The 20,807-nt window shown below is 34.2% G+C and overlaps 1 protein-coding gene across 1 annotated transcript; it reads right to left on the bottom strand.

The window, feature by feature from the left end:
- Positions 1 to 12,716: 12,716 nt before the first annotated feature.
- Positions 12,717 to 14,756, bottom strand: LOC104905709 (transcription factor MYB3R-3). The gene is made up of 2 exons (XM_010694317.3): positions 14,430 to 14,756; positions 12,717 to 13,916 (listed from the first exon to the last, which is right to left on the bottom strand). The coding sequence occupies exons 1-2, from the start codon at positions 14,593 to 14,595 to the stop codon at positions 13,033 to 13,035; spliced, it is 1,050 nt and encodes a 349-aa protein (XP_010692619.2). The 5' UTR covers positions 14,596 to 14,756; the 3' UTR covers positions 12,717 to 13,032.
- Positions 14,757 to 20,807: the final 6,051 nt, after the last annotated feature.

The raw sequence follows: 20,807 nt of genomic DNA, 5'->3' as shown, positions 1-20,807 counted from the left end.
AACGAGGGATGCTCCTCCTCCCAAAAAATCAAAGGGCTTTACGACAAAGAAGAAAGTCGAGCGCCCATCCATTCCGAAGGTTGACAAACCTCCGAAGGTGGAAGATGCAACAGCCATCGTTCCCTTTGTCGGAGATGAACCCTAGACCCCTTCCAAAGAAATAACCGTTAAACAGCCGGACGTGGTTGAGCTTCTGGAGTGCCCTGCTATGGCCGAGGGACAATCTGAATAGCTGGACGCAGCTAAGAATGTGGGCTTCGCCTTCATTGGCCATGTTGCCAGGGAGGTATCTCAGATGCCCCCGGCTTATAGATCTGCCTCATTATCATTTGTGAGTCTTACTACTCCAACGTGGTCAAGACACTACGTGTTGGCGAAAGCCCGATGTGTCCGTCCAACAGACTACCAGTAGTCATTCCCGTTAGAGACACTGATAACTCTCCTCTTTCAGATGAGGGAAAAGGACATGTTGAAGTTGTTCCTGAAGCTTCCCAGCATCGTCGGACGACGAATTCTCATCGGCTTTTGCTAGGATGACTTTGACCGATCGTGATAAGCTCAAACAGGAGCTCTTCAAGTGCTTTCCTAAGCCTTACATCAAAGGCTTGAGAGGTGCTTCGTCTGGGCATGTAGGCTACATTTCCCAGCATGCGGCTGAGGTATATTAATCTTTTTTCTCTATCGCTCTACTAGTGTACTTGTAAAATATATTTTTTTCTCTCTTGATTCTCGTGCTAATTTACTTTATCTTTGTCTTTTCAGCTCTTCGCTCGCAACATCATAATTGAAGACTGGGCTAGAATGCTTAGAAAAGAGAATAAAGAGCTCGTCCGCTAGGCTACAACGGCAGGGGACCAAGTTATGTACGACATTCAACTGGTGGAAACCCTACATCGCCAGTCCAAAGAAGCCTGGGAGAAACGCTCGGCTGAGCTGCAGCCTCAAAATAAAAACTACCTTAACAATCTTTTTCTTTCAGAAGGATGAGTTGGAACTTGCTCTAAAATCCGAGAGCAAAACTACCCTATTCGCCGATGTCCAACTTCGAAGGGAGAATAATGTCTTAAGCGTACAGAATCATCAGCTGAAGGAGGATGCAGCCCAAGCCTTCAATGATACCAAAGAGGCTCTAAATGAGGTCCTCGACATCTCCAAATCTTAGGCAGTGAAGGCCTTTGAAATGATGGCCGAAGCAGATGACATTCCTCGCTATGAAAGTCGTCTAGACTTCCAGAAAAGTCTTCACCAAGCCACGGTGGCTAGCGAAGAGCTTTTGTTTTTTCAGGAGTCGTCTGATGACGAAGAGGAGGAAGAGGCAGCAGCAGCAGATAGCCCAGTGGATGATGTCACAATCCCTCTACTGAATAGGGTCCATAGCTTAGGCTCCTCCGTTGTTTTAACTTAGCCGGAGGCCATTTTGTACTTAGTGGTTTCTATTTTCTTTTTGTTTAGGTTGTAATCTTTTCAACAAATCAATATATTTGAGGTTTTCGTTCAATTTTCTCTTTCTTTGCTAAGTACCAAAACCTCGTCCTATTCTAAGGATGAATTAGTTATGCCTTATCCTTTAATTATTTTAACTACACAGAATAACTCGCCTGAGTGTATTTGACGCTTGTCCTACACTGCTATAACTGATGGGCGAATTCAATCCGCACTTGAATTTTACAAGTGCTGAAGTCGCTCGTCCTCAATCATAGAAGTACTTCCATTAAATAGTACTCTAGTGATTGGTAAACTATTTTTCCCTGGACGAGTCTTGTTTGCAGAATTTTACAACTGTTGGCGTTGCTCGTTTGACTTTAGAGACACATTTTGTCTTCAGACGGTTTAGAGAGAAAATCCCCTTCGTCCAAATGGTCGGACGACCAATGTTTGCTGGATTAGTTTTAGCATGAGTTTTCCAAGGGTTAGAGACATTCGTCTATAACTATAGGCTAGTTTCAGCCTAGTCGTGGCTAGTCAAATAACAATTCCTCCTAACTGTTTAGACGAATATTGTCCCTATTGATTCTTGGACGGATTCAACTTTAGTCGAACCCTGAATTACTCTACATATTGGCTCCCCCCCCCCCCTTTCTTGAACGAAGTGGATGCTTCTATAAAGACACTTAGTCCCAAGAAGGAGAACAACCAACAGCAATGGGTGACGATGAATTTATAAGGATAAGAGTGTTCGAGGAACTGATTTCCCGGCCAGCTCTCCTTATATAGTTGTATTTTATCTGTAACAACTTGCTCCTTTACTAAGGTAGTTATTACTTGGCTGGCCTTATGATTGAAAGTAAGATCCCTTTACTAAGGTCTTCTATTTCTGGCCGCTTCCTTTAGGAATTGATGTTGCTCTTTTTAGATATTATTAATGGAATGTTGTCCATCATGTAACGAATCTTATAGATCTGTAACATGTTTGGCCGATCTCCTTATGGAAGCAATGTGCGTCAAGAAAATTAAAATTTCCTTGTTTTATTGATATTGTGGACATTTTTGGCTTTACTTACTTTGTTACTTAGTTAAAGTTACTTATTAGACCACTGAGCTGGCCGGTGGTAAGATGCCCCTAAGTAAATAACTTTACGTAAAAAGTAAAGAATCAATATAGAGAGCAAGTAGAATTGTGTGATATGAATTTTGCTTGGCTAACTACCAAGGTACATGTATACATATCTATCTCTCTTCTTTGTGCCGAAGCACTTGTGATAAAATCTATTGATCACAAGGTTTTCTTGATGACTCAAATGCGATACTTCTTCAAGGTATCAGAGTTCCAAGTCTGCTGAATAGGAAGTCCATTCATGTCTTGGAGACGAAAATTACCACTTCGGCACTTCTTGGACGATTTGAAAGGGTCCTTCCCAGTTTGGTGTCAGCTTTCCCAATTCTTTGGCTCTTCCGATGGCTTCCATCTTCCTTAGGATCAGATCCCCCACTTTGAGCAGTCGTCTGGCGACTCTCTTCTTAAAATCCCGAGCCATTCGAAGCTTATACAACTGCATTCTTAGCAATGCATTACCCCTGACCTCTGGTACATGTTCCAACTGCATTCTTAGCAATGCATTACCCCTGATCTTCTATGTATAGCATGACTCTCAAAGTAGGTTCTTCTATTTCGATGGGTAATACAGCTTCAGTGTCATAAAGGAGCATGAAAAAGGTCTCCCCAGTAGAATTCTTGGTTGTAGTTCTGATGGACCATGATACTAAATGCCATTTTATTCCACTACCCATAGCCCTTTAGCATTGTCCATCTTCTTTTTAATGTCGTTCGAGAAGAATGCCCATTGGCCCGTGGGTGAGATACATCCGCAAAGTGAGCTTTAATCTCCCTTTCTGCCAACTAATCCTTGTGTTTTGGATCTCAAATTATGGTCCATTGTCAAAGACGATGGACTGTGGCATGTCGAATCTCGTTATAATGCATGTTTTTCCAAATAAAACCTTTGACATCATTTGTTGTGATTCCCCGCATAGCTTCATCCTCAACCCATTCAGTGAAGTAGTCTACAGTTACAATCAAAAGCTTCTTCTGCCTAGCTGTCATGGGAAAACGTCCTAGAATGTGCATGCCCCATTTGGCAAAAGAAAGTGGGAACAAAACTAGAGTCAAATAATTAGACAGCTTCTGGTGAATATTATCATGCTTATGGCAACTAGCACACTTTTTGGCATAGACAAGGGCGTCTTGATTTAAGGTAGGCTAGTAATACCTAGTCCTTAAGGTTTTACCCCCCAATGCTCTTCCCCCTATGTAGGAAGCATAAGCTTCTTCATAGAGCTCCTTTAATACCTCCAATCCATCTTCCTTGATGATGCATTTGAGAAGAGGACGGTTGAATGCTTTCTTGTATAGAGTCTCATCCCATAGCTCAAACCATTTGTCTCTTGCTTTCACATACTTAGCTTCTATAGGATTAGAAGGTAGCTGACCTGTTTTCTTAAATTCTATAATTGGCTCCATCCAAACTGCCCTTGGCTGAGAAACATTACTTTATCTTGATCAATAATTTTCTTTTATTTTACCTCCCAAAATACCGTTCTTGATGCATCATAGTCAGCCAAGCTGGCCAACTTTGAGAGAGCATTTGCTTGGTGATTTTCTGACCTTGGAACTTGGTCAAGAACAAACCGCTTCAACGGTTTATAACGCTATTTACATTATTAATATATTGTCTACACCTGTTTTGAATGGTTTATCGACTTATGTTAAATTATTTTCCAAACCTCCAGACTTTTCATTTATGCGTGTCTTTGGATGTGAATATTTGCCTAACTTTCCAGCTAAACCGTCAAGCAAATTATCTCCTAGGTCCATTAGGTGTGTCTTTCTTGGCTACGCTCCTCACTGTAAGGGTATTGGTGTCTTGATCCTAAAACAGGTCGTGTCTATGTCAGTCGTCATGTTACTTTTCATGAGTCTGTTTTCCCTTATACATCCCTTGTTGGGTCACCTATCTCCCCCTGATGGTCCTCGCCTATCACTTACTTCTTGGAGTCCTACATTGTTTCCTATTTTATCTAGCGATCCTCCCATTTATCTTGCGCCCTTGCCCACGTCCCATCCACCTCATAGGGTGCTTTCCCCTTCGGATGGCCTAACCTCCAAAGCTGCCGCCACTTCCCCTTGCCCCAGCTCCTCTAGTGAGCCCGCACCGGTAGTCACCCGACCCAGCTACAACCCCTCTGCGTCGTCTTCGTTTGACAGCTCCTCTCCGCTTCATGTGGATTCCCGTGTACGCCCACCTTCGCCTCCCTCATCCCCCTCCACTTCTTCTCCTACTTGTAGTAGCCTGGAGTCTAGTGCTGAGTCTTACCCACTTGCATCCACAACTACTTGTGTTGTGCGTCCCTCTTCGCATCATATGCAAACCCATTGCAAGGATGGCGATTTTAAAACAAATTTTTTTTCCAGATTTGGTCTTATTAAGTGCAATTGTTCATCCTCTTGATCCTATCAGCTTTTCTAAAACTCAGAAATGTCCCGAATGGACAAGTTATGGCCGAAGAGTTCAATGCACTTATCTCTAACAACACTTGGGATTTGGTTCCATTTGATAAACCGAAAAACGTTGTTGGTTCAAAATGGGTTTATAAGACGAAATATAATTCAGATGGGAGTGTTGAGTGGAAAAAGGCTAGATTAGTCGCCCAAGGGAATAAACAACATGAAACGTTTAGCCATGTCGTTAGGCCTACCACTATTAGAATTGTTTTTTCTCTTGCTATTGCTTATGGTTGGATAATTCGACGATTGGATGTTAAAAATGCTTCTCTTCATGGTTATCATATAGAAGAGGTATACATGAATTAACCTCCCGGCTTTGCTCATCCTCAATATCCTAATCATGTTTGTCGTCTTAAAAAAAGCTTTATATGGTGTCAAACACGCTCCTAGAGCTTGGTTTCATCGTTTCAGTAGCCTTCTTTTATGAGAGAGTTTCTTTTATTCTCAAACATACACTTCTATGTTCATTTTTTTTGTCGTGGCAAGGATCTTTTATTTCTTCTCTTGTATGTCGATGATATTGTCATTACAGGCAATTCTCCATCATTATTTCATCGATATAGTTCTTTACTTGCCACTCAGTTTACTTGAAGGAATTGGGGGATCTTCATTATTTTTTTCGGCCTTTTTTTTCCCGCAACAAATATATATTCACGATCTGATTCAGAAGTTCCATTTGCATACTGCTAAGGCTATCCGTACTCGTCTTCCATGTAGGACGACACTGTCTCATACTGATGGTGATTTGTGTGTCGATTCGTCTGAGTACTGTAGTATGGTAGGGGCATTACAATACTTGACTATGACTCTACCTGATCATAGTTACGTTGTACATTTAGTTGCTCAATTTATGCAAGCTCCCCAAACTACTCACCTTGCCGATGTCAAGCGTATTTTCAAGTACTTCATAGGTATTACAGATCATGGCTTATGGCTTCGTCCATCTCGGGACATTACTATTTATCATTGTCTACTCCGATACTGATTGGGATGGATGTCCTGATAGTTGTCATTCTACGATTGGTTATGCAATCTTTCTTGGGTTTAGTCTCATTTCTTGGCGCTCCAAAAAGCAACCTATTGTTTCAAAATCTTACACTGAAGCTGAATATCGAGCCATAGCTTATACGGTTAGTGACACATTGCATCTTCGTTATTTATTGGCCGAACTTGGGTTGGTGGTTCGTCGTCCCATCAAAATTCTTTGTGATAATGTGTCAGCTTTCTATCTTACTATCAATCATGTGCAACATGATCGTAGTGAATATATTGATGTTGATTATCACTTTGTTCGATATGTTCCTACTCAACTTCAAATTGTAAATATTTTTACTAAGCCATTGTCAAGCCAACGTTTTGAGTTTTTGAAATCCAATGTGCATGTGGTTTTCCCTGCACAGATTGAGGAGGTGTAATAAAGTAAACCCAAGGGTAATTGTGTAATATAGGTTGTAATCCAAAATCTGAATATAGTGCCAGGACTCCCATATTTTGGTGAGTTGCCTCATTACTTTCACAGAGTTGCTCTAGTTCTTTTTTTTCCATCCATCTATGAACATGATCAAATCTTTATACGAAAAATCCCTGTCACTAGAACAAAATATATCCACGTCCATGCTTCTCTATACTTCACGCACTCAATCACCATGTGGGTTGCATAACCTTTGAAATACAGTAATATGTTTTGACCTAATAATGAAACACACGCATGTGAGACTAGCTAAATTATGTTATGTATGTGTTAATTTATCCTTTGCATACTTATTTTTCATCAAGAAAATTTTACAGGTTAAAAGAAATAAGATAAACAGAGGAGGAAAAAAAAAAACAAATTTATTGCACCGATGTCAGTTACCAAGTTGTTAAGACCAAGATCGAACAAGAAATACCAAGCAACATATGAAACAAAAAAAGCGCAAACAATTAAAACACTCCTATATAATTTTCCAATAAGGTTCAACTCATATATACTCATTGGAGATTGCATGTTATTTCATTAGAGATTACAATATTATATGGATCATCATTTAATGAAGGAGAAAAATTACAAAAAGAAGATAATTTGAGGCCAAGAATGAAGCTAATAAGGCAATAATGACGCAAACAAGGCCAAAAAGAGGCAAAGGAAGCCAATAAGATGCTAAACAGAAATAATAAGGCAATAATGACGCAAATGAGGCAAAAAATTTCATTGGAGATTACAATATTATAATCCTAAATATATAAATTTTAAGAAATAAATTTTTATATTGCTTCTAATTATATTTTCGAGGCAAAATCATATAAATTTCCCTAAATATATCGGATTTTTTGAAGCAACTTGTTATATTGCCCCTAATTAGATTGCGAGGCAAAAGTATGTGGTTGCCTCTAAATATATGTAGTTTTAGAAGCAATGTTTCATATTGCCTCTAATTATATTTTGAAACAATAATATATAGATGCCTCTAATTGTATTTTGAGGCAAAGATATATGGTTGCTTCAAATTATCTTTTGAGGCAAAAATATATGGTTACCTCTAAATGTATAGACTTTTAGAGGCAACGAATTATAGTGTCTCAAAAGGGGACTTTTAGAGGCAATCATTAATTAGTGACGAAATTATTAAAGGCAATTACTAATTTGCTTCAAAAAGCAATTAGAGGCTACATCTTTGTTTTCAAAGGTAAATCTACATTGCCTCTATAGACGATATTTTTTGTAGTGATAGAAAACTGAAAACCAATATATATTGATTAGTATAGTTGATTCGACAATCATTAGTGTTAACCTCCTTTAGTCTTACCATTATTGAAGAGCTAATCATAAAATAATTTTCTCTCTGTAGGATCGATCCTGACTTACCCTACTAGATAGTTAGAAGGATTAGTTAGATTTTTTATTTTAGTAGATGCGACACGCCTAATGCCTATCATTTTCTTCCATATACTTCTATTGTATCTTTTGTGCTTTTTATTAAAGAGCATCAGTTTGTTTGTCATATATATTTAATTTTCTTATATTTCTCAGTTCTTAGCTTTTCATTCTAGTTATGATACATGTTTAGCAATTAATCTCTTTATGTTCAATACAATGCAACCATTTGATTATGTACACCATACAAATATATTAAGCTTTAGTGGATTTGTTTAGTATATAGATTGAAATGTTGTTATTTAGAATGACGCATCTATGTAAATCTTATGTAATGAAGTACTTCTAAAAAAAATTCTACTTCTTGGTAATAGATAATTAAGAAACTAATAGTTAAAATTGTCCATTTGAGAGCATAAGAGTCAGTTCTATAAATTAAATATTAAAAAATGATTTATTAGATTAGGACCCAAATTCATATTCGTCGATCAAGCTCTAAGAATAAGTAAACTTCTAGATAAGCTGCTCTAGACCATTTGATGCAGATGAGTGATGACGGATAAGTCAAAATATAGATGCTTAACCAAAAGCTTTTCTCGGTGTATACGTGCAAGTGACTTAAGTGCATATGTGCAAGTGATCAATTGAATAAGAACAAAGTTGGTTTCTTAACTGATCGGGATTCCTCACCCCACGAAACCAAAACACTTATCTTGACAACTAAACATGCTATTTACAAATAGTTTATCCATTAACATCGTCATTTTATAATGATAAATCAAAAGCATCCATCTTTTCTTGGTGGGTATTAGATCAGTGTCATATTTAATTTTACACTTCAATCAAGCATTGCTCCATATTGATGTACTCATAATTTACTTGTTTAGGTGCACAAAACAGCAAACCACGCAAACGATGAATTTTTTTTCCCATCATAATCATCGTCTTAGACGGCGCCATTACATTATAACAATATGCCTAGATTCCTTTATCATAATGTCTAGCTCTTAACCGTCAAATGATAAAAAGGTCAAGTTCTAACACCGAAGTACAGGCAAGGTTATTGAATTCTTTGACAGCTTTGACTACTTCTCTTGGCATAGATTTCAACTAATTCAAGTTCACTATGCGTTCTTGGTGTAACTGCTAACCTTTGCAGGCTGCAGCAACGTCCAACATGCGCCTAGTTTTAATATAAAAATCACAAATTCAAATCTTCTATTCCACATTTTGCGTATCACTAGAAAAAAATTTATTTATTAATATAATAATTTATGATAATAACATTAAATCCAACTTAGTCTAGTGGTTAAAAGTTTAGTATATGTACTTGAGATCTCGGGATCAAATCCTATACTATGCAATTTTTTACTTTTTTTATTGTATATGGATTACATGAACTAAAACTCTCTAGGGGGAGCGCCACGTGGCACGGTTTCTTGTTTTCGCACGCCTTTTAATATATTTGTATAGATTTGTGGGTCATATATATTTATTAGTTTTTTTATAATGTGTGTTGAAATTAAGATTACATGAGTGGGCCATAGTAATATTATGAACCAATAAGAGAAAGTGACACATAAATAATACACAAGAAAAATGGATATATTCCCTCCGTCCCAAAATATAGTTCTCATTTATATTTTGGGTGTCCCAAAATATACTTCCCATTTCCATATTTAGTTCCACATTTTTCCCTAATTTGTCTAGAAAAACCATGTCCTATCATTTATTTGTTTTTTGAATTTTGTTTTTTCCTTTGTTTATTCAACCAAAATATTACAATTAATGATTGTTCACCAATTATTCTCCATTCTTTCTCCTAAAATCACCTTTTCCCATACAACATTTATTTAAATAAATAAAAAATGTTTACTAACCCTCTTCGATTCTACTTGCATAAATTACTGTGACAAAAGGGAAAATGAGAACTATATTTTGAGACGGAGGGAGTAATATTTTATTCAAAATCACATAATTAGACATTGATTGCGCTCGATGTAAGGGTAATAAACTATAGATAATAATAATTTCATGTAAATATTAATGTTTTTTCATGATCATTGAAAAATTAAAAATCTTAAGGTCAAATACTCAAATCGGCTTTTAGACCAGGCAATGGCGGGATCACTAAATGTAATTTGATACTTCAGTTCTGATTATTTAATTAAAAATAAGTTTATTTAATTGGTTTTAGATTAAATTTAGTTGTTTAATTATAGTTTGAGATCAAAATTTGATTTACAGTACTATTATTTAAGAGTTTGGTTCCTCGTAGTCAAAAGTTTGCATAAATTTGGTTAATTAAAAAGAAAATTAGTTAAGTAGTATACTTAGTCTTAAAAGAGAAGTTTTATTCATCAATTTAAGAAAATCTTCAAATTATAAACTATATACGTGGAATTTATTCAATAATCTACTTGATTTGTCTAAAAAAATGTAATAATTAATTTTCACAATCTATTTTATATTTCTTTAAAAGATTTATGTATTAATAATTGAAAATCATAGAAATTTGAATAAACCCCACAAAAAAACACATAGAGATTGTTTCAAATACTACTAAATTTTTCAGTATCCACCATTGGTATTACTTCCCCTCCTTGCATGTGAATCAAACTTGCATATGAGTTTCATCTTAACAAGTATACTAAAGATGTAAAAAATGTAAAATCGAGCTTAGGGGGTATCATACGTAGAATAACATTAATAATGATAAAGACATGATTTTATTCGTTCCAAGTCTTATGTGACTAGGCCTTCGATGAGGATGTTACTTATAAATTAGAAATGGTTTCTTTCTTCTTTCATGATCTTTTATTTTTAGGTGAAATGACGATAAATTTGAAATAGTTAGGGGATCCTTCTTAAAAAGGTTGTATGTCATTTTTTGAGTTTTAATTTTATCTTTATGAAGTTAATACAAAGTAATAACTTCATTTTTGGTGGGTCAAACTTTAAAATATTTGACCGAATATTCTCATTTGTATATATAAAAAAAACATATTCATGTGAATCTAGTTAGATTCGTCTCAATGTGTAGTTTCATAATATCAACTTTTTATATTTTTTATTAATACGAATTTGAAGATATTAAAGGTCAAAGTTACGTCTTGGAGACCGTGTAAAAAAGAAACAAGCACTATATTATGGGATGGAGGGAGTTTTTAAGAATACAAGATATTTTAAGAAAAAATAATGATTAAAGTTTGACCTTTTAATATTAATGCATTTTTATCTTCGGAGTATATGCTATCCAAAGATCTATCATTTACTCATTTCACTTACAAAACTATATATCATTATGAAAATGAAAGGGTTATATGTATAAAGAATTTGATAGTAGGAGAGTGATTAAGTGAGGATCTTTATTAGTTTTGTCTCCATTGTTGTGAATCATCATTAACTCATTTGAGGCCAAAAACTTGAAATTGGTTCTACCGACCCCCCTTAAAGTAAGATGTATGATTTAGGAGAATTCAAAGCATGCACTCATCTAAACATTGCCAAACGAAGCCTTAAAATAGCAACCCATTTAATTCTTCTTCTTCAAGACAGCTAAGCATCTCTTTCTTTGTCTTTGCTTTGTGCTCAGAGACATGCACACAAGTAGAAATGGTCCAGCTTAGCTTTTCTAATAGTGGGTTCAAACCATGTTCAGTTACTTAGTACCCAATATATAAAGTAAAAAACATAGCATTTTCTTCTTCTTCTTCTCTCTCTCTCTCATTATTTCTCTAAGAAACAAACACAATACAACTCAAATTTAGTAACATAGATGATGAAGTGACCTCATTCAACCAACTCATAAACACAAACGCAAAATATTGTAATGCATTGCTAGTTTACTACAAGAAAACAAGTAAAACTTATTTTTACGTTATTAACCGTGTGATGTTCTTCTTTTGTACCTTAAAACTAAACTACTTGAGGTGAACAGTACAACTGTCTTATAGTTGCACTATCATGTGTTTATTTGAGAGCGAGGTGGAATGTAACCCTCTCGAAACCTTTTGTAAAATGCGAACTTACAAGAAACATAGTATTATTAAAAAGATGTGTTTGGATTCTATAGAGTTGTAAAATAATTCTATAAGGTAGAGCTTGAGCAATATCAACCATTGAATAAAAAATCAATGGCTCATATATTCTCTTTTCAAAATCTCCCTATTTTATCTCATCAAAATCCTCCCCTAAATCTTTCCCTTCCACCGATATGAGCCCTTGATTTTAAAGTTGATGGCTCAGATACAACTCTACCTTGTAGAGTTTCACCAAAACTCTAGAGAATCTCAACACTAAAAAGATTTATCAAGTTTTGTATGGGAATATGTGCATCCCCTTTTAATATAATTCAGCTACATTACCAGAAAAAAGGGCTTAGTTTTAGATAATTTTTTAAGGGTGGATAAACATTTTCTTTACTTTTGTACTACCAAAATCACAAAGGGAATCAAAATAAATATAGTTAAATTTTAAAATCAAAAGAAAAAAAAAATGTTGATCTTATATTGCTTCCCCATTTTTCAATTTAAATGATCCAATAAGTATATTGAAAATGACATCAATAACCAACTCACCAACAAACAGGGTAATGTTTTCATCTAATAGTATAATGAATTAATGATCAGGCTGAATCGATACTTATATGACATGTACATACCAGCTATATGTACGTAGCTCACAATATCTATACGTTAAACTGAACATACTTCAATCAAACTTAGGTGAACAAATACAGTATATTTGTTGATGAAAATCATGGTGTAACTGTTTTGTATATTTTTCTATTATTCTAATCTCATTGCCAAGAAAGAAACGTATTAGACTCAATTTTAGCTATCAGAACAAGAATAAATATACATCAAGAAATCATCAACCAACTCATCATTATATTATCATACCAGTAAATGCTGTAATGGTTTGATTGACTAGTGTAACAAACAAGTAAACCATTTCTATAATCTAATTTAACCATAGCTAGCTCATAATTATAATTAAGTAATTAACTAACCCCTCTCTATCTACATGCATTTGCACATACGCAAAAGGAAAACAAAAGAGAAGAGAGGATATCATCAGAAAGGCAGCTATTACACATAAGCCGGTTTTAATTAACTTATAGATTAAAAGGATATAATTCAAGTTAAACTAAATAAATATGAGAATGGGTTGATCAAGAAGAAATGCCCACCCCAAGAAAATCAATGAAGTTAATCTCCTTTGTAGTAGTCACCATTGCACGGCCTCCATCCACTCGTTCTCCTTCTTCTTCCTCCTTTTTCTCCAATCTTTCAAGTAATGATGATCTTCTCATTGTGGTTGCTGTTGTCGTCGTCGTTGTCTGGCTCTGGCCGTGTAATGGAACATAACTAGAAGAAGGAACAACCTTGTTTTGGTCCGAATAATAATTAACCCCATATGAGCTAAACCCTCCACATGGACTCCCATCCAACAATATACTAGAAGGGCCACAAAATTTTGAAGTAGTAAAACCATTTGAGTGCTCAAATATTGAACTACTTGTACTATTTCCAAGCCAATTTCCTAGTAAACATTGTGGTTGTTGTGTTGAAGTTGATGAAGATGCCCTATATTTCTCCATACTTATAATTGGTGGTGCGAAACTCCAACATGCCATTGTACTAGTATTACCGTTAGTACTTGTAATAAGCTTCCTCTCCTTGTTTGAATGTTGTTCAAATTTGAACATTCTTTGATTAGCACTCTTTAGGCTACCATAATTATTGTTTTGAGATTTTTGAGCTTTAGAGAGAAAATCATGAGTTGATGAGGTGGTAGACGAAATACTAGAGGTAATTAGGCCTCTCTTGCTCGATTGTTGCTTCGAGCGTTCCCTTTGCATCCTAGCCATGATGACATGCCAATGGTTCTTGACGGCATTATCAGTCCTCCCAGGGAATAGCCGTGATATGAGCGCCCATTTATTCCCATGGATCCGGTGGGCGGTCAAAAGTCTTTCTTCTTCCTCTTCTGTGAAAGGCTTTCTGTTGATTCTTGGGTCTAATTGATTGAACCATCTCAACCTACAACTCTTACCTGTTTAATAAGATAGAAAAAAAAATATAGGGTTTTTTATCAATACATATTTAAATCCTCCATTTAAGTGGATTATTTGGAAATAAATACCTGTCTTCATCTTTAGCAGTTATAGATAAAATGAGTATTATTTCTCCAAAATTATTGTCTTAAGAAAAAAAAACCTAGCTTGGATGCTTAAAATTTACATCAACCCCATGCATATATTATATATAGTAATCTTACATACAGATTAACTTCATAAAAAAGAAAATCCCAAACAAACTGATGTTATGTCCATTTCAACGTTATAAATGAATATGTACATCTATGTGAAAAGAAAAAATAATAATAATCAAGACAACAGTATCATGAGGTTCCTACTTCCTTGATAAAGATCAAACTCCCAAAATTAAATTAATGATCTCAAATCATGAAAACAAAGAGTTTTCTTTTCAAAAAATTAATTAATAAGAGTGCAAAATATTAAGCAGTTGAATAAGTTGATGATGAAGTATATATATATATGTATACCTGATCTTCCTTGGAGCTTTTCAGCTATGGAGTTCCAATTCTGTGGACCGTATTGCTCGACAAGTTTCCGAAGCTTTTCATCTTCAGCTGGTCTCCAGTGGCCTCTTGGGCAGCTACTGGACGATTTCATCTCATTATCACTTGAATTACCACCAGAATCCTCCATTAGTTTGCTTGATCTACTTTTGATTACTATTAGAGATTATTGTTTTGGTTGGTGATAAGAAAATATATATGTAATGTTATATGTTATGATTGTTTCTTTTGACTTTTAAATTAAACTAGAGAATAAGAAATTAATTGTAGAGAAAATTTAAGTGCACCAAAGAGAAGTATAGGGCAAGGTATAAAAGGAGGGAGGAGAAAAGGGTTAACAGAATAAGAAAGTTAGTAGGTTGGGTTTTAGGGTTGTGGATGGGCAGTCACTTTTGTTGGTTTCTCACGACACAATTTTTTCTTTCTATTTTATTTTTTGACCATCCTTATTCTTTCTATCTTTAGATATTATGGTAGAAAAGTTTTTCATCTTTGTTGGTGATCTTGGTATGTAATAATGTACGTATTTAACTTCCATATTTATCACGTCAACCAACGATTTTTTTTACTGTGTTACTACCCAAGTCATTTAGTTAGGTTTCCTTTTTGTCAATTTTTTCAACTAATCCATGTCTTTGGGCTAAAATAACACCTTTACCTCCAAAGCCTTTAACATCAAGATTTTCACACCCTGTTGTATCCTGTACTAAATAAGTACAACATAACAAAATTATATGTTCCATTCAAAAAAACAACTAATAAAATGTATTTGTTATTATTCTATCCGTTTCTTTTCAATTTACATATTTTCTTTTCTTGCCTGTTTCTTTTTTAATTTAGACAATGTTACTTTTTATATTCTTGGTAACATACATCATCTACATTATCCTCTTTTTCCAAGCATGTCATCCACTTTTAAATATTTTAAACCACTTTTCGATATCTCTTTCACTTTTCAATATCTCTTTCCACTTTTTCACTTTCCCTCTCATAATTTTGTACTTCTTCCTTGGTTCTCCCCAAAAATGACGTGGTTATATTAAAAAGAAATGAATGGAGTATTATATAAGGATTAATTTAAGTTGAGGTGTACTTAACTTTCATAAAAATCGATAGACTTGTCAAATGATGCACGACATGCTAGCCGCTCTCCTCTCTTTTCTCTCTCTACGTTTCCTCTTTCTTTGGCCCTTTAAAGTTACAAATAATCTAATTTTTGACTTTTTTCCTTAGTTTTAATTCAAGGAAAATGATATACATGGCCCTTAGGGTTACGTATAAGAAACTTTTTTCCTCGTTCTTAATTGATCCGTAGTCTCCTATGGTGGAGTCGTTGTTTGTTTATCTAGTAGTTTGTTTTTCCTTGATTGATTTGCTTTAGTTTTGTTAATAAAGAATTATTTGTGATTGCAATCCTTGCCACTGTGACAATTTGTTAGACCATCTCTCTGAAAAGGTTTTATGCTTGAGCAATCTAAACAAGTGATATTCCACATTGCGAGATTTACTCAATCATTCTAGCTTTGATGAAGAAAGACTTATTCGATTTAATATGTTACGTATTTGATAGTTTCATATTTTCTTGTAGATTTCGTATGAACTTTTATTAATGAATTAATATATTATTTAAGAAAAAGACTTATTGAAACATTTATAAGGTTAGCTCTTTGAAATATAAATAAAAATTTGCATTTCCAATTTTTATAAATTTCAATGGTCTTCGAATAAGTTATTATAAATTCGTTCCATATAATATGTTAGCATTAGATAAGAACTGTTTACAAAACCATCTAATTTAAATTGAAGTTTGGACGGAAGGAGATCGACGAGAATGAAATGGAGGGACTCATTGTCTTGCAATCATAAAAATAGAAGAAACAATTATCTCCAAATCGGGAGAATTTGGAAAGAGAATAGAAGAATGCTTATTAATGTCTTCTTCCCTTCCCCCTTCATTTCTAAATTTCTATCCAGATATGCTGTACAATATATTAACTAACAATAACTTCTCGTTGGCAAGCGTGTGTGACTTAGCTTGTTTTCACGGTAAACTAATTAAATTGATAGCATTCCTAACTGTATTACAAAACATTTTATGAGTTCATCATATTCATCGCCAACTTCTATTCTTATTTACCTTACATTTTCCATTTTGAAAAGTAAAGTAAATACTTGTCTAAAGGCTGTCTTGTTTTGACTATATTTCACAAGCGTTAATTATAGTACGAGGAATAAGTGAATATAGTATTTTTATTATATTAGCACATACTTTTGCTTTTAGAAGGGTCTCTTATATCGTGAATTTGTCATTAGAGACCGTGACTAATGGGCCATATGTTTTGGATCATATCTTGGTGATAGTCTTGCATTTCGATTTCGTGATTGTTCATTTCATCTCGAATTCTGGGCTACTCTTTATGGGTTGCGCTGCATGATTTTTTTTCAAATTTTTTTAGGGTCAGGTTCAGGCTTGCCCCTTAAAAGATCCGCCTCTAGTTGGGTCGTAGTTGTGCTAATTATCATATAGGTTATTATTGTTAAGAAATTACACACAATATTGGAGCATATCATCTTATTGGTGCAAGCCAATTTCAACTGACGCCTGAGTCTATTGTAATTTTGAGTATAGCCAATAGGCAAATTATAGATCTATAACTAGTTTGTGTCCTGGACAATACGTCGCGGATTATTTACCAACGTGCATTTGAAGTATTCAAAAATAGAACTATTGTCGTGTCTTTAAATGATTTTTGGCCCAAAAAAGACTGAGTATTGTATAGTGTAGTTGGTTAGCGCTTTAGCATATCAAATAAGAGGTCAGTGGTTCAAGTCTTGAAATACACATTTTTATTGTTTCATGTCTCATTTGATTGTCTGGATCGGAGGAGGGGAGAATAGATGTGACACCATGATATATATTTGTCTTGAAATTTGGATATATATATAGATTAGGCAGGAGTTGTTTATATTGATTTCTTAACAATCCATGTAAAATAAAAAAAGAAATAGGTTCGTATACCATTAGTTAGGCTTAACATCTTTATTAATTAACTCATAAGTGCATGCAAATGACAATAAATCTAAATGACACTCAGACATGAATCTTTATTTATTTTTAATCATAACTCTTAGAATTTTAATCAATTACTAAAATATTAATAACATATAGTTAAAGGCATCTATATGTTATACGTCCGTTTTTATGTTGGTTAGTATGAAGTTTCTTTCGCTTGCAGGAATCCTTTCAAATGTAAACATCAATATGTCAATAAATTTTTTATTAGGCAAGTACACTCTTTTAAACTGGACCCTAGAGTTGTAAAAAAAAAAAAAAAAAAAACTGGACCTAGAACTACTGTAATGTAACAAAAAAAAGTTATTGTATACATTCAAATCAAACGTATAACTTAGAACCAAAAAACCAAAATTAAACGTATAACTTGATTCAAAAATAGGCAATTTTTACACTCTTCATTAATTGAAGTCCTAGAATTCACAATGCATATTAAATTAAATATAATATTCATATGGGGTTACAGTTAATTAGGTCAGTGAGAATATATATTTGCTATTGCACTAAGAATGCGGAGAAGTTGCTGCTGGAAAACATTCCTATATAAAGTGGATCGACATTAGTGGGAGTAACGAGAGAGAAAGAAGCGAACGTCATTTTCACTGCCTCTACTTCATCAACAGGTATAGTTGAATCCCTTGTATTTTACATATATAGGTATAAGTTGATCATGAAAGTAGCCTACTAGCTGTAATAACTTCATGACAGAGATGGCGAATAGTTGGCGTGATGTTACATTTGTTCATGCCCGCAAATTATTGCAATTAGGATGATATAAATCCTATTTACTGTCTTAAGTAAATTTTTTAAACCTTGGACTGGCTCAAAGATAATTCAAAAAAAGAATTCCCACTTTAGTGGACTGAGTTTTGATATAATTGTGCTCAAGAAATTATGAGGTAATCCTTTTTTAGGTTATTTTAATTTTCGGACTGACCCTTAAGTTTGTACCCCTGTTTCAAGTAAACCCCAACTTGTAAAATCTAATTGAGCTAATAATTTTAGAGACAACGTTACACAAGTAACAAGGCCTATATAACTACTCGCGGCACCCCCACTTTTTCTTTCAAAAGTTTCATTTGTAGTACGTATAATCTTGTATTGATAAAAGATTTATGTGAAGAAGTCAAGAAGCAAAATATGATATATAAATGGTGTCATAACGAAACAATCAAAGTTATGAAGAATTTAAGAATAATCGATACACGAAAATAACGTGGTTCACTAAACAATGTATTATTAGTTATGTTCGTAGAGGAAAAACCAAAACATATTATAAACCATGTACATCGAAAACTTCAGCAACGTTGCCTCTACGCCCTTAACAGGGTATTTCAACCTTGGACTCCGATTCGCTAATCGCATAAAAGACCCCGTGCTTGGTTAAACCTAACGCCAACAGATCATTCGAGTCATATTTCAGTAAATCTACACCTTAACTTGAATTCTTTCACAGATAACAAATGTGCCAATTATGCATAAAAATTGCCAGATGTACCCAAGTTTTCCCCTCTCCCCAAAATACCTTTGAAGGCCAGACTAACAACTTTAAAGTTATTTATTGATTTACTAGTTGGATTGGTTTAAAATGGTTACAATATTTTATTATTGACTCTTGGAAGTGAGGAAGGCATAATTTTATCAATCATTTTTATATATAGAACTTTTGTTATCCTTTTTGGTATATTAAATTATTTTTACAAGCAAAGGTTGATTGGTTTTTATAAACTTTTGAGTGTTCCAAAAGTTGTTTATGAGGAAATGATGTTTATTCATGACTTACAAGTCATATTGTTGTTATTTCCGCTTGATTAACATCAAGAGCTTCAAATTCCACTTGTCGGCAATTATAGTTATCCCTTGATATAGCGCTGCGATGGGATGACTATCTTGGGGGGTGTGGACACTTAGCAAAATAGAAGGGGAGATAAGAAGAGGAATTGTTTTCAAGATTATTTTTAATCCAAGTCGTTTGGAAAGAGTTTGTTCTTAAAAGGTTATTCTTGAATCATTATTCAAGTGTTTGAAAAGAGTTTGTTCTTAAAATGTTATCCTTGAATTATTATTCAAGTGTTTGGAAAGAGTTTGTTTCTAAAAGGTTATTCATGATTTATTATTAAAGTGTTTTAAAATAATTTATTCTTAAAGATTTATTCTTGACTTTTTAGTGATGGAGTTTTCGGAATGAAAAAAAATATTCCAAACTAACAAATATGTTATTTATCTAGTACATTCCGTACTCAGTTTTATACTGACGCGTATTTTCGTTTTCCTTTTTGGCTTTGCCCTGTTTACCTTTTTGATAAGTAGTTTTGCAGGTGAATTTTCGATGTGCATGGGAGCATAATAAGAAGGAGATCTTCACCTAGATTATGGTGTTTTATTTATATCGAGTATTGAGACAATATTTACTTTTATTAATAAGAAGTATTAATATTTTGGTAAGTGTATGTCTTCTGCTGTAAGTTATTTTGTTAGTTAGTAGTTGATTGCCGAAAGTGTGTTAGTCACATGGCGGTAACACTCCTAAATTACTCAAATATTATTTACTAAATTATTTATTTAAAATCCAGTAATTTAAGGGTGTTACAAGTACATAATCCATCAATATTGATGAAGTTTGCACAAAATTCGTTCATAGCTAAATAGAACGAAGGCATTGTTTAATGTGGTTTCAAAAAGGTATTCCATACCTTGTTCCTTTAGAATTTCAAGTAGTTCATTGAATTGAACTTTCTTGGTGCATTGCAAATCAACACAGATGCCTTAAACATACCTCGAATCACTTCGTTCCACTCTTTTTTTGGAGAAAAAGTAGCAATTCCTTTGGAAGGAACAGGTGTAACTTCTTCTCCCCCCTCAACTAATTCTGGGGTTTCTTCTTCATCATCTTCCCAATTAGTTTTCTTCGCCTAATACTTCTTCTAGGTGACTCGAAATTTTGTTCTTCTACCTCCATTGATGTTTCTTGAGGATTTTTGTTTTCTAGGGTTTTGGAAGGAGAAGATGAATTTTCCATTTGTGAGGTTTAACAGTTTTTGTTTCGGAAAAAGGTCAATTGAGTGAGGTTTTTGCCATTAATTTGGTGAAGAAAGATTTAGGTTTTATGTGGTGTGAAGGAAATGATTAATGGTAAAGATGAATCGAGTAAAGGAACACAGTTTTGGAAGGAAGAAAGAAAAGAAGGAAGATGCATGTAACAGTAACCGAGAATTACACGCAAAAAAAAAGAAAAAAAAAAAGAAAAGATAATTTGATTCCTATATTAT

This window comes from Beta vulgaris, chromosome 1, assembly GCF_026745355.1.
Source record: "Beta vulgaris subsp. vulgaris cultivar EL10 chromosome 1, EL10.2, whole genome shotgun sequence".
Lineage (NCBI taxonomy): Eukaryota > Viridiplantae > Streptophyta > Magnoliopsida > Caryophyllales > Amaranthaceae > Beta > Beta vulgaris.
The sequence above is the reverse complement of the archived record's forward strand: the minus strand, read 5'-3'. Positions and strand labels throughout refer to the sequence as shown.